This window comes from Oppia nitens, unplaced genomic scaffold (genome assembly GCF_028296485.1).
Source record: "Oppia nitens isolate AA-2021 unplaced genomic scaffold, nextdenovo-longstitch-racon4-pilon3 scaffold19_pilon_pilon_pilon, whole genome shotgun sequence".
Taxonomy (NCBI): domain Eukaryota; kingdom Metazoa; phylum Arthropoda; class Arachnida; order Sarcoptiformes; family Oppiidae; genus Oppia; species Oppia nitens.
Window position 1 is genome coordinate 430,001 of NW_026533198.1, and position 16,161 is coordinate 446,161.

The 16,161-nt window shown below is 17.4% G+C and overlaps 1 protein-coding gene across 1 annotated transcript in view; it reads right to left on the reverse strand.

The window, feature by feature from the left end:
- The window catches only part of LOC128966095 (glycine receptor subunit alpha-2-like), a 17,458-nt gene extending 12,560 nt beyond the window's left edge, over positions 1-4,898 (reverse strand). The window contains exons 1-6 of the mRNA XM_054312907.1: positions 4,813-4,898; positions 4,328-4,413; positions 2,047-2,114; positions 1,548-1,724; positions 955-1,007; positions 360-395 (exon numbers count right to left, since the gene is read on the reverse strand). Of these exons, the coding sequence (XP_054168882.1) occupies positions 360-395; positions 955-1,007; positions 1,548-1,724; positions 2,047-2,114; positions 4,328-4,413; positions 4,813-4,838 (446 nt within the window). The 5' untranslated portion in view covers positions 4,839-4,898. The remainder of the gene's footprint in view (positions 1-359; positions 396-954; positions 1,008-1,547; positions 1,725-2,046; positions 2,115-4,327; positions 4,414-4,812) is intronic.
- Positions 4,899-16,161: the final 11,263 nt, after the last annotated feature.

The following is a 16,161-nucleotide window of genomic DNA, read 5'->3' on the forward strand; positions in this document are numbered from 1 at the left end:
AAAATATTTACTACAATATTAACAATTACAGTATTAACTTGAGTGTAATGATGTTATTTAAAAATTAATATTAAATTACTAAAATAGATATTTTGATAAATGAATATTTTTATTATTATTTTTTTTTAAAAATTAATTAATGCTAGATTTGTAATTATTAATGATTTTTTTTAAAAATACTGTTTATTATAGAGTGACTATAAATATAACAATACTATATGTTAATCAAGTGTATAATACTTTTAAATTCAATACAATTTATATATTATTATTATTATTATTATTATTATTAAAGTTTATTTACAATCCAACAAAATTTTTATAAACAAAATTTTAATTTATTTATTTTTATTACTTACTTAACCATATATAAAATTGTTTTATCTGGATATATCCTACAAACAACAAAAATTTAATTTAATTAAATTAGTATTTAATTAAATAATTTAATATATTTATATAGTATATATTAGATTTAAGTATTAAGTATGTAAAATATAGACACAAATTATTTAAATATTTTATAAAAGTTTTAGGATATTTTATTTTGAAATTATGTTGACATGTTTATGTACTGTATATAAATAAATATTATCTAAATTATATATATAAATATATTAAATTTTATTTTTTTTTAAATTATCATAAATAAATTCAATATATTTTAGATGCTAATAAAATTAAGTAAATAAAATTGTATATTTTAAGAATAATATAATATAATATTATATATATATATAAAATTAATCTAATAAATTTTTTGATAATAAATTGATATATTTATATATATATATTTTTTTAAATACATTATCTTTTTATAAACTGTATAATATTGATATTATAATATTTTGTCAACATATTTATATATCCCAAATAATAATAATAATACCAATAATAATAAGTTTTTAATAATATTAAGTATAGAAAATAATAATAATAATAATAATCTCTAACCAGATATAGTGATTAGGAATAGTCATCTCCTGGAAAATAACTTGTTTTGCATTCTGTATAATAATATTAATAATAATAATAATAAATTGATTTTTGATTTTTCATCAGTTATCACAACAGTATAACAACATTATCATCACATATATATATATAATGGATAAAAATAATATATATATACATAAATAAAAACATTGAGAGAGAGAGAGAGAGAGAGAGAGAGAGAGAGAAAGAAAGAGAGAAAGAAAGAAAGAAAGAAAGAAAGAAAGAGAGGGAGAGGGAGAGGGAGATAGAGAGGGAGAGGGAGAGGGAGAGGGAGAGGGAGAGGGAGAGGGAGAGGGAGAGGGAGAGGGAGAGGGAGAGGGAGAGGGAGAGAGAGAGAGTGAGTGAGTGAGAGAGAGAGAGACAGATAGATAGATAGAGAGAGAGAGAGAGAGAGAGAGAGAGAGAGAGAGAAAGTGAAATATTAGTAAATATGACATAAAAATAAATGTTTGTTATATTTGTGATGTCATTAAAACTGTTATACAGTAATAATAATAATAATAATAATAGTAAATATAGTAATAATAATATTAATACTAATAGTAACTGACTTTAAAAAATGAGTCGGGTCTCCACATTTTGGTGATCCAACCGATCGGCAATAGTCTATATTGTGATGATTTGGTTGAGTAGTTGTTGTTGTTGTTGTTTGTGACGGCAATGTCATCCGGTATTCTTAGGCGATGGTCTTTCCATGACTGAGACATGAATATGTCGGCCACATATGTCTAATATATATATATAGTATATGTATATATATTGTGTATTAAAAATCATAGATATATATATAGATATATTTATCGCAACATTACTTATATAAATATATATATATATAATATTATATGTTAATTTTGTATCAATTGATACCACCACCGAAAAAAAAGTTCACACACAAAACATTAATCATCATATGACTTATACTTATATATATATACTGTATTTATATATATATATATATATATATATATATATATATATATATAGTATATAACTATTAATATTATTAACATTTAGAGGCAAAAAATAAATAAAATAAGTCATAAAACATACCATTGATCCCTCGTCTATTGAATCCAAGCCCAATACCCAAACATGAAATCTAACTTTTGTAGGCATTCCTGTAAAATGTTTATCGATTTAATATATATATATATATATATATATAATAAATATATATGTGTGTACTATTAATATGATGATAACAATAATAATAATAATAATGCATTTTTTGGTATTAATATTAAATATTATTATTTTTTTTTTAAAAAATAAATAAATATACTTTTATTTTTTTTGTCTAAATATTTCTATATTTCAAAAAATATATATTTTTTTGTTTGTTTTTTTTAATACTTTAATGTTTACTATATTATTAACTTTTTAAATACTTATTTTTTCAACAACAATAAAATTATTATTATATTATCTATTATATATATATATATATTTATAGATTAAAATAAATTGTTATTTTTTTTAAATAATATCATATAATATATTTTTATTTTTAAATGTTTGACTTATATATCACAACAATAACAACAAAAATTTAATCAATTTTCTCTACATTTATTAATTTATTTTGAAATCATATGATAATATGAAAAATAAACCAAAAATAATAATAAAATTCAATTATTCTGTAGTATAAATAGTAGTATAAATTGTTAGCACTAATAATATTATTTAATTTTTTGTTGTTGTTGTTATTGTTTGTAAAAATTTATCTACGCTTTTTAAATTAATTAAATTGTTTTGAAAAATTATAAATTATAATGTATTTAAAATTTATTAATTAATTTTAAAATATTTTTACTTATTTATTTTTTGTTTTGTTTTTTGAACATTTTTATCTCTATCTAACTAATTAATTTAATAATTATAAATTTCTATGTAATTGAATTGAATATTTAGAAATTTTAGGGTTATTTATAATATACTACTGTTTATACAATTTTGTTTAAACAATTTTTTTTAAAAAATATAATACAAATCTATAATATAATTAATATTTAGTAATAATAATAATATTAGACAAACGTAGGCTATAAATAGTTGATGATTAAAATATAAATTATTTTATTAAAAATAATAATATATTTATAAACTATTTACTATATATATATATATATATATGAAAATCATTTTCAATATACTATAATAGTATTAACGCTGATAAATATATGATATTAATAAATGATGTGGGTGATAAATAATATTTAATTTAAAAAAAAAGTTTTTAAAGTTTTTATCTAAATATTTTTTGCGTGATTGCATTGTTGACTTCACTATTATTATTATTATTATTATTATTAAAGAAAATTATATTTTATATGCATTAATAAACAGTAATTTTTTTGTTTGGTTTAAATTTAATAAAAAAATTTTTTTGTTAATATAGTATTGTATTATTTTCTAACATTAGCACAACATATATAAATTTTATTTTTATTTATTTTTTGTTGCTTTCAATATAAATATTTAAATATGTATTATTTTTTTGGTAAAAGAAAATAAAAATTTTTTCTATCATCACATTTACTGAAACTTTATTTTAAAAAAAAATAAATAAAACTAAAATAAAAATTCTCTAAATTAGTTATCTAACTGTTTGTATTGTTTTTTTATATGACTTTTTATTCATAATTAGTTTAAAAGTTTTTTTTTTAATATATATATATATTATAGAATAATACTTAGAAAAATAACTAAAAACATAAATTTACTAAAAAAAACAAAAACAAAAAATTGAAAAATTACTAATCTTTTATGTAACGCCTAATATAATAATTATAATAATAATACTGTAATACTGTTAAAGTAGTTAACAATTTATTTTTTTTTTGGGTTTTATTTTGTTAATATATAATTGTTAAGCATTTTTGTCGGTACTTAAGATTTTATTTATTTATAGTTTTGTTGTTTTTATAATTCCGTTTAAAAACATTTATACAAATATATTCACTTAATTTAATTGTCTGTTGTTTCCCATATATATTATAGTATAAAACTTTTATATAATTTCAATACAGAATATACTGCATATACTTTATATATATATATATGGTTTTAAAATAGTTTAAAAATAAAGTATATGTATATATATATATAGAGTTAGTATAATATATATATATCTTGGAAATGGATCTCAACAAAAATATACTGTATAGTTATGTTCAATAATATTTATGAATATAATCTTTAATGTTTTTTTTTATTTATTTTTTTGTTGTTGTCGTTGTTGTTGGTATATGTGTTTTGATATATATAAAAAAATTGTTTTGTTGTGGACATACAGTTAGGATAGTTTATAGTAAAGTACAATACAAACCATTATCTTTGGGAGGCATAAGCATATCATAATCCTCTGGAAACACTTCATTCATGTCTAATATCTTTCCGTGAAGTACTTCACATCTGTTTGTGTTGTTTGGTTAGAGAGAGAGAGAGAGAGAGAGAGAGAGAGAGAGATAGAGAGAGAGAGAGAGAGAAATATATATTTTTTAAAAATTACATTTGACTAACAATTTGTTTATAATAAAAAAATATTAATATTATTTTGTATATTATTATTATTATTCATAACACATTATACTGTAAATATCAATATATATTTAGATTATTATTAAATATTATGTTTCCATTCATGTATTACATGTATGTATTTGAATAAATATATGCTTGAATTTAATTCATAATATCTATCATAAGACACATGTTTTTAGTAAATAAAATTAATACAATACTACTACTACTACTACTACTACTACTAATAATAATAATAATAATAATAATAATAATAATAATAAATAATACCTGTAGTGAGTTATGATGCCCGACATGAGGACTAGAATAATGCCTAAAAATGAATTATTGCCGATCGATGTCGTGATATATTGATGTATACCTATTAAAGTCGAAATCATGTTCACCGCAAAAGTCATCCAAAAAAAGTTTTCTCATGTTTTAGTGGTTTTATGATTTCAACAAAAATCGTTGACTCAATTGAATCCTAGAGAGAGAGAGAGAGAGAGAGAGAGAGAGAGAGAAATCAAATTTTATTTTTAAAAATAAGTATATATATTGATATATATATATATTCTTAAAAAAAACATAATTAAATTTTAGATTCTTTTTCAGAGAAAAATAAAATACTTTTAATATTAGGGTTTTCTGAGAAAATAATTGTATATAATATTATAGTAATAGATTAAAATATAGTATTAAATATTATTAACAAACTTTTTAGGTTTATTATCTGTAATGTAGTTGTTTGATTGTCTATTTTGTGAGTGTATGTGTATGTGTATGTGTATGTGTATGTGTATGTGTATGTGTATGTGTATGTGTATGTGTATGTGTATGTGTATGTGTATGTGTATGTGTATGTGTATGTGTATGTGTATGTGTATGTGTATGTGTATGTGTATGTGTATGTGTATGTGTATGTGTATGTGTATGTGTATGTGTATGTGTATGTGTATGTGTATGTGTATGTGTATGTGTATGTGTATGTGTATGTGTATGTGTATGTGTATGTGTATGTGTATGTGTATGTGTATGTGTATGTGTATGTGTATGTGTATGTGTATGTGTATGTGTATGTGTATGTGTATGTGTATGTGTATGTGTATGTGTATGTGTATGTGTATGTGTATGTGTATGTGTATGTGTATGTGTATGTGTATGTGTATGTGTATGTGTATGTGTATGTGTATGTGTATGTGTATGTGTGTCTGACTATAATAAAACATCAAAAAATAAAAAGATTATCTTAAAAAGTTATATTTTATTTTTGAATTTGAAACTGTGTGGGTGAATAATAAAAAAAACTAATAGAGTAGTTAAATGGATATATAATTGGTCAACTATAGATGCTAATGGTGATTTTGTCTAGTCGAGTGGGTTAGAAAATATGTTAGTGGGTGACTAAAAATGTCAAACATTTTTAACTGGTTTTTATTGAAAATTTATTTATTTATTTCTGTATTAATGTCATATTACTTAAATTTTTAGTCAATTTATAATCTAATTTATTACATAAATAATATACAATAGTACTATATGTATGTATGTATAGATTTAAAATACATTTTAAAATACAACTAAAAAAATATTATTTTCAAATTATCAAATGTAAAGTATAGTAAATAAAAATTATTTAAATAATTTAGTATATTTTTATCAATTTTAAATATATACTGTATAAGTTTATTATAAGTATATTTGATTGATTCAAAAAAATAAATAATCTAATATATAATTTTTTTTGTAATATACATTTAGCTATAAGAAATATTATATCTATTGTAAATTTTATATTTATACTAATGTAATAATAATAATAAATCTATTATTTATTTAATGAACATTTTATGTCAAATTTTGTCAGTAAAGTAATGTTAAGATTTTATTTTTTTTTTGTCATTAATTTATTCAATATATATATATACAGTATATTAGGATTTGGATTTAATTAATTTTTCTCTCACTCTTGTCTTAATGTCTAATATATTATAACATTTAAATTTATTTTAATTAATAAAAATAATAATTATAATTATACTAAATATATTTATGTTCATTAATAAAATAATGTATATTTTTTTTGAAATCATATTGTTTGACAATAATCTTAATGAATAATCTCAATCTACATTAAATTATAATTTTAATTTGTGTAGACTATTATTATAATAATACTGTACATAAAAAACTTAATACAATAAATATAATAACTATTTTTGTTGATCATAAAATTAACATTAACGTATCTTTTTTTAAATATTAAACAAAATAAACCCTGATAATACATATGCTGTAAATGCGGAAAATAAATCTACGCTTAAATGTTAAATAAAATAAAATAATTTTATTTATTTATTTATAAAATTTAAATTTTTTTTGTATACTCAAATATATTGCAACCTATATAAGTAAATATATCAGTATTAAATTGTAAGTAAAAAATGTTTATATATATATATATAATTTATACAATATATATATATAGTACTAGTATATGATATTTATCATGAAACATTATGTTTTTTTTATCTAAACTAACAATAACAACAAAAATTTATAGTTTAGGGCATCATAACTGTGAAAAATGTAATAAACATAAATATAATACTAATAATTCAAATAATATATATATATAAAGCGTATATTATTTTGTTGTGTAAAATATATATAATTTTATGATATTAAATTTAAATTAAATATACAGTAGTAGTAGTAGTAGTAGTTTATATGTTTACGCCACAAATGTATATAAATTTGTTTACTTATACAAATATTATCTTTTTTTTCATTAATATTTGTAAATAAAATTATTAGCTGTAAAAATAATTTTTATCTTAAATCTTATTTTACATAATATACATAAATATAGTACAGTATATACTGTATAAATCTATAGATACTAATATATAGTACTTTAGTTTAATATTAATAATTTTTTATCATCTTATAAGATAATATATATATATATGCATACTTAGTCTCTTATTTCATATTTAATTTAAATATTTATTTTCTAATTTTTATTTTATTTTATATTTACAGCACTTTCTATAACTATATATATGCATATAATATGTAAATAGATATATAATACATATAATACTATATATTAATATTAGTATCAATATATATATAATATATATAGTAATTTATATATTTATATATATATATATATAGAAAGTGGTGTATAAAATAAAAATTAGAAAATAAATATTTAAATTAAATATGAAATAAGAGACTAAGTATTGAATATATATATACAGTAATATAGTAGTGTATATCAAATCATCATTCAAATGGCATCATTCAAAATGGTGTTATAATCCTATAATATATATATATATAAATTTATTTAACATATTGACTTTGATTTTTGCTTATTTTTTCAGTTGAATTGAACCAACAAATGTTGTTAGTTTTATATATATATTGATATATATAGATAAAATTAAATAAAAAAAATATCTAAAATATTAATATAAAGTATATATATATGAAAAAACTTTCGATATAAATAATTTGACATATAAATAAATAAAAATTTATTTATTTATTATAAAAAGAAAATATAAGTTATATATAAAAAAATTTCTTAAAAAGCATAATTGTAAAAAATATGCTTTTTTGATTTTATATATACCGTATATATATATAAAATATATTATTTATTTTATTTTTCTATCTATAATATAAATGAATATACATATATAATATAAGGATTCTTTAAATATTTGTATTTTTTGAGATTTTTTTGCACTCAAGAATTTTTGGACGCTTATATATATATATATATATATATATATATATATATATATATATATATATATATATATATATATAATATTTATAATATATAAATTATATATAATATAAGCTGTGTTTATATCAATTGCGTTTAATAACGGTTATGATAGATGTACTATACTTAGCATATACTGTACTATGTTTTATGTGAGGATCAAAATTATAGCATATTTTTGTTGTTGTTGTTAAACATTTTCAAAATATTTATAGTAAAATGTAAAAATTAAAGATTATATCGCATTATATTTATTTTTAAAAATGTTTAATTTACAAATATATTTAATAATCATTTACTGTATTTGTTTTTATTTATTATAATTTTTCTAATACTTTAATAATTTAATAATAATAATACTAATGATAATATACAGTCTATATATATATATATTATGCATAAAGCGGATATTATTTTTATAAAATGTTAATAAATAAATTAAATTATTATCATTATTACAAATTATGTATTTATTTTTTATTTTTGTTTAATAATTATTAGTATATTTTATTATTGGTTTACAATAAATTGTTACATAATTTATTATAATATACAGTATATGTTTATAAATTATATAAGTTATTGTAAATGTGTGATTTGTTCATATAATATATATATATAATTTATTATATACTTTATTTTATTACATTATTTTAAGTGCTTTAACTAATACTTGAACTCATATGAGAATAACATTATTATTCAATTGTTTTTATTTTTTATTATTATTATTTTTTTGTGCTGAGATAGTGACAAATAAATGCTAAATAATAATATATATATATAAATAAACATATAATTAATTTAATAGAGAAACAAAAAATAATTGTATTTCTATCAATAATTGTTATTTAAATTTCATTAAAGTTAATAATAGGAGTATATTTAAGTCAACATTACTTAATAATAATTAATATCAACAGTTTTTTTATCATAATAGTATTTTAAATATATATATTTTTTTAAAATATAAAATATTTCAAAATCAATCTAATATTTTTTTTTTAAATCAATATCTAAATATCAACTATTTATAAATAAATAAAAAATATTTCTATTTATATAAAGTTTTTTATATATATTAATATTTATTTTATCATTTTTATATTTCACACTCTACAGTTAATATAATATATATATATATATATATATATACTGTATAATAATATATAATATTAAATTTGTGAAATAACATTTTTAAGAGCCCAGTCAAATGGCAAATAGCATTTTTATTTTTGAAATAAAAATAAATAAAATAAAAAATAAATTTAAAAAAAAATTTCACACAAATAGAGACAACAACAACAAATTAATACATCAATGTTTATAGTTGTATATTATCGGCAAAATAATAATAATAATACTATATTTATATCATATAATGATGAGGATAACATTGAAAAAAATATTGAATTGAATTATTATATACAATGTATATGACCTATAAATACTGTATAAATTTTATCAAACAACAAAAAATTAATATACAATGTATGTTATAATACTGTATTTAAAAAAAACCATATTGAAATCTAGTGATAAATTGATAAAGTTATCAATCACTATAAATTTTTGTTGTTGTAGTTATTAGGATACATATGTATTACATATAAATTATATTTATATATATATATAATAATTGCAATCTATTACAATACTTGATATATCAATTGTTATCATCCATATGTTTTTATATGTGAATATCTATATATATATATATATATACCGAAAAAAAGATAACTAATGTGCCTATTGTTGATGAGCGCCGGTATGCAAAAATAAATACAGTATATTGTTATAATAATGGATGGATCACCATATCATCATCAATACTATTATAACAACTACATGTATGATACAATATGCCTATAGCTTTAGTTATTGTTATTATTATTATTAAATAAAAAGGTTTTTTTTATATATTGTCACTCAACTATTTATTTATGTAGTGTACAATATATAAATATATATATATATATATATATATCAATATATAACTTAATAGATTTTTTTTTATCTAAATATTTCAATATTTATAATTATGGACATTAGCTAATAATATAATGTATTTTTTTTCTTATTCAATTATTTTGATTAGTATATATATTTTATATAAGATATACCCTGGTATAACTATAATATATTATAATATATATATATATATATATATATATATAGTATAACTAATTAATAGTAATTGAAAGCTATACAGTACTGTACTTTAATTAATTTGTAAATATAATATAATATATAATATAATAATTATTTTTTTTTAAATTTAAATTTAATTTTAAATAATTCTTTTAAATAATTATATTATTTGGTTTATTATTTATTTTTTTAGAGATTTATAAATTCTATATAATGTAATGTCTATCCACTTATTATTATTATTCAAATATTAATTGAGTTATCTTTTTTTGTTGTTGGTTATTGTTGAGATATATCTATAAATATATCAAAAACTAATTAATTTTAATAAATTAAGCCAATTATTTAGATTAAAAACTTAGACTTATATTTATTTAAAAAGTCACGTATTTTACTATAACAAAAACCATACATTAATATATATATATATATATATATATATATATATATAAATAATATAATATATAATATAAAAGTTGATAATTTAAATATTTTTATATTATATAAGGCGTCGTTCATTTGGGGCGTCCATAAAGTTATGAAAGTATTGTAAAAGGGTTTACCCTTTTTTTTAAATAATAATAATTTTTCAAATGGACGTCTAAATTGACTTGGTCCTATTAATCATGTTTTAAATTATGCATATTATATCTATATATTATTATTACTAATATAATCATTGGTAGTATATATATATATAATTAACTTTTAGATTAATTTTTATATAAAAATTTTTATTAATAAATATTCTTATTATAATTAAGTAATTATTATTATTGTTATTATTATCATTATTATTATAATATATTTTAATTAATAAAATTGAATTGAATTTGCTTAATTTAGTAAATTTTTATAAATCCATTGTGCATTATTATTATTATATTTTACTTTACATAATAAATATTAAATCTATTATTTTATTTTTATTTATTATTTTTTTTGTAAATGCAATCTATATTAATAAAATACTTGAAAACTAAAAATATTATGCTATTTATAATAATTATATTATTATTAATAATAATAATGTGAATATATATATAAATAGTTTAATTAATTGTCATAAAAACTAGTATTAAACATACATACATACATATATCAATTTTTACTAAATATTATCAATTTTGATTATTTTAGCTTAAGTTTGTCTATAATATAAATAATTAATAAAATTGTATAATAATTTATTTATTATTTTATTTATAAGATAATTAATAGTGAAACAAAATACTCGCATTATATGTCTAAATGATTTTTATTTTATTATTATTATTATTATCATTATTTTGCTCTTATTATTAGATTGATGACTATAATGATTATAATTTATTTATTTATATATTGTATTATAATAAATACAATTAATGAACATTTACTGTAAATAAGTAAAATACTAAAGTACTAACTAATATAATTTATTCATCAATAATATTCATTAATAATTGTTATGTGATATATATATATATATTATTAATAAATATTATATGAATATGTTATAGACGTAGACATAGACCTAATCGATAATCAATAGTCAATTGATGGTATTTGATGTATCAAAAAAAAACTAAATAAATGAACTTTTAATAACATTACTATAAAAAAACATAAAATGTCATTTTTATTATACATATGCATACATATGTAATCTTTTTTTTTATAATATTAATGACCAAAAAAATACAGTATAAATGTAATGAATATATATATTACAATATATATATATGAAAATCTTATCGCATGTTATGTCCATATAGTGTGTGTGTGTGTATGATATGGTAATAAATGGATGAAATTGATGATGACTTCACAGTACTTATATTATATATATTATATAACGATGAAAGAGAGAGAGAAAGAGAGAGAGAGAGAGAGAGAGAGTATAAAAACACTTGACTAATGCTATAGAAATTTATATATATATATATATATATATATATATCTCTATTGCCTTAAACTAATACATTTTGGTGTTTGGATTGTTGAACCTTAAAATATATTATTATTATATATACGGAATATATTCTGTATATATATATATATACAGTATATAATATCAATAAAAACCCAATGGATTTGATTGTATAGATGTACTGTACAATTATCGCACACACAGCTGAATATATACTATGAATAAATTGAAAGTTAATAAAATTGTAGGTAAACTTTCCTAGAAATGTTTCTATAAAAAATCCAATTTTTTTATCTATATATTGTTTTTCAATATAATTCTCTGTTTAAAGTTTCATATCATGATTCACACATTGTTTTTATTTTCAATCAATCAATCAATCAATCAAAGCTAGATTTTTAAATTAAATATATCTCATGAAAAAAAAATATTTTTTTATAGGAAATTTATATTATAGTAATTTTCACCATAATTTATTTGTCCATATCTACTGTGTGTGTGTGTGTGTGTGTGTGTGTGTGTGTGTTTGTAAAAGACAATAACTACTACAGTATTAATATATTGATGATCATAAAAGGATCTCTAACTATAAGATGATATGTATGTATGTATGTATGTGTGTGTATGTGTGTGTATGTATGTGTGTGTATGTATGTGTGTTTATGTATGTGTGTGTGTGTGTGTGTGTGTGTGTGTGTGTGTGTGTGTGCCTATGTGTGCCATTTTATATACTCTCTCTCTCTCTCTCTCTCTCTCTCTCTCTCTCTCTCTCTCTCTCTCTCTCTCTCTCTCTCTCTCTTTTATATGCCTCTCTTAATTTGCTGAAATAACACATAACGATAGCAGCAGTGAACCCATTAACTTAACAATACTTAACAAATATATAGTGGATAAACATATTTTGTTAGATATTATATTCCCATCAAAAAAATATCTAAAGTTTTCTCTCTTTCTCTTTCTCTCTCCCACTTGTCTTACATGATATCATCAAATCTAACAATTATCTAATTTATAGAGCAATTCATAAAACTCAAAACAAAATTTATTATTTAATATCAATATATCTTATATACTGTATATATATTTATTTATTGTCGACAACAAAAAAATCAATAATTTAAATCATTACAAAATAAACTTTAAAAATCTAAACATTATATATATATATTTATTTATTTAATCATATATTCAATTCATTTATTGGTTGTGTAAGTATTGATTTTTTTAAATAAAGAAAAAATGTGATAATAATAATAGAAATAATAATTAAAGAAAATAATACAAAAGAAAAAATTCTTGACTATGTTTATTGGTTTGTCAAACACACAGTGATTATAATTAAAGAAATAAAAATAAAACAAAAACAAACAAAAAAATTATATATAAAATAAGTTACAACAACAACAAGTGATTTTTTTTTTGATTGAAATTCATGAAATTTATATCTTTGAATTGATATTTATTTATTTTTTATTTTTTTAGAGAGAGAGAGAGAGAGAGAGGATATTCTGGAAAAATAAATATTTCCTAAAACATATATATATATATATATATATATATATAATGAATTAATAATAATAATAATGAAATAAAAATCTTATTATTATTATTATTATTTGTAGTATTAGAGTGACATTACATGCCTTTTTTTGGTCATTACTTTTCATTAACTTTAACTTTCAGAGAGAGAGAGAGAGAGAGAGAGAGAGTGACTACAGAATGCAAAAAATCTGTTAATTAATTTTCAGTACAAAAGTGTTGCTTAAATTATAAATGCTGTCAATAGATAGATATATACAGTATATTATATTATATATACAGTATATACACTGTTTATTATACAGTACTTTGATATACAATGGGTATTGATATGTTAAACAATAATTTACTGTATAATAAAAGTAACATTACTTAGGTTTTAATCATTACTATAGTATAGTTAGTTGTGTGTCATTTAAATAAATACTATTTATATATTAAAATAAAATAGTTCTGTAAATACATTTAATTATTTACAAATACATTGCATATATAATTATTATTAATAAAATAAAAATAAAAATCACTATTACTAAAACAAATAATATTAACATATTTTATTCAAATACTAGTTTTATTAACAATTTATTATTATATTATTTATATCTTTCAAAATTATAATTATTTTTAATTAAGTATTTTATTATTATTATTATTATTAATAAAAAATAAATATTTCGAAATTTACATAAAACATGTTTGCATACAATATGTAAATATTATATATATATATATATATAATAAAACAAAAATATAAAACTATAGAATAATTAATTACAAAATTCTTTTGTTGAAAAATTTATTTTTTTCAAACAAAAAAATATGAATAAAAAGATTTTTATTTTGACTAAATTTTGTTTTAATTATTTTGTTTTTTAAAAAAAAATATTTATCAACAAATTTTTTGACAAATTGTAAATTATTTTTGTTTTTTTAAATAAACTAAAAATTGAATAATTAAGAAAAAAAATTATTATTTATATCTTATGTAGTGATTTTGTTTTAGTACAATAAGATAGCATAGCATAGAATCTATGGTAATAAAAAAAACAAAATTTAATTTTTATAAATTTATTTTATTTTATATTTAAATATATATCTATTATGAGATTAGGGATACACATACTATTAAACACTGTGTTTCTCATGGGTTTTGAGAAATTGTTTATAAAAATCAATTTAATTGCATTAGACTTTTATATATAAATATATATATATATATATATATAGTTTATATACTGTATATATATATGCAGTGATTGTGTGTTAAAAATATTTTTATTAAAAAAAATTATTTAGGATTAAACAAATTTTTAACACTTGATATATTGTACTGTACAATGTTTTATTAAAAATTTTTGACACATTTTTTGACTTAATTAATTAATTAATTAAAAAATTAGCTCAAATTTTTATGTTAGTATTTATTTAATTAAAATCAATAAATTTTTTCATCTGATTTAATATATATATATATATATTTAATAGTATTAATACTACATGTTTTATATATATATATATTACAAATTTTATATTAACAAAACAAAAATTAGTCAATTACAAAAATTTAGCTAGATAATTATTTTTAATAATAAAAATAAGTATTATAATTATTATTTTATTATAGATTATATTTAAGTAGTAAAACATAAGTATTTGTTAGAAATTAAATTAAATTATTTTGATAATAAAATCTTTGATAATATATTTTTGCAATGCATGCCTGAGTTTATTAGAAATTAATTAACTATTTTTATAGTCTACTGTATATAAACGGATGATCGTTAAAATTTTAAATAATATCAATAGAAAAAAATAGGTTTCAATAAAAATTTTCTCAACACTTTTATATCAAAATAAATTTATTGTTAAATCTAACAGAATATTCTGATGGAAACTATATATATATATATACTAAACATTTTTACAATACATTAGACGTAATGTTAGCAACATTTAATGACCAACAAAAAAAACTTGTCTACTATTTTGCTTAATTAACATTATAAACAAAAAATTTTATTTAAAATTAATATATAAATAATATTTATTTATATTTTGTTGTTGTTGTTGAAAATATATTATCAAAAATTTACAAAAACTGTTATATATAAAAAAAATATATATTTATAAATAACACATTTTTTCAACAACAAAATAACTATTGAATAAATTTATTTTATTCAAATAAAAGCTTTTAGTGACTGATTATTATTATTGTTGAAACTTATTATTG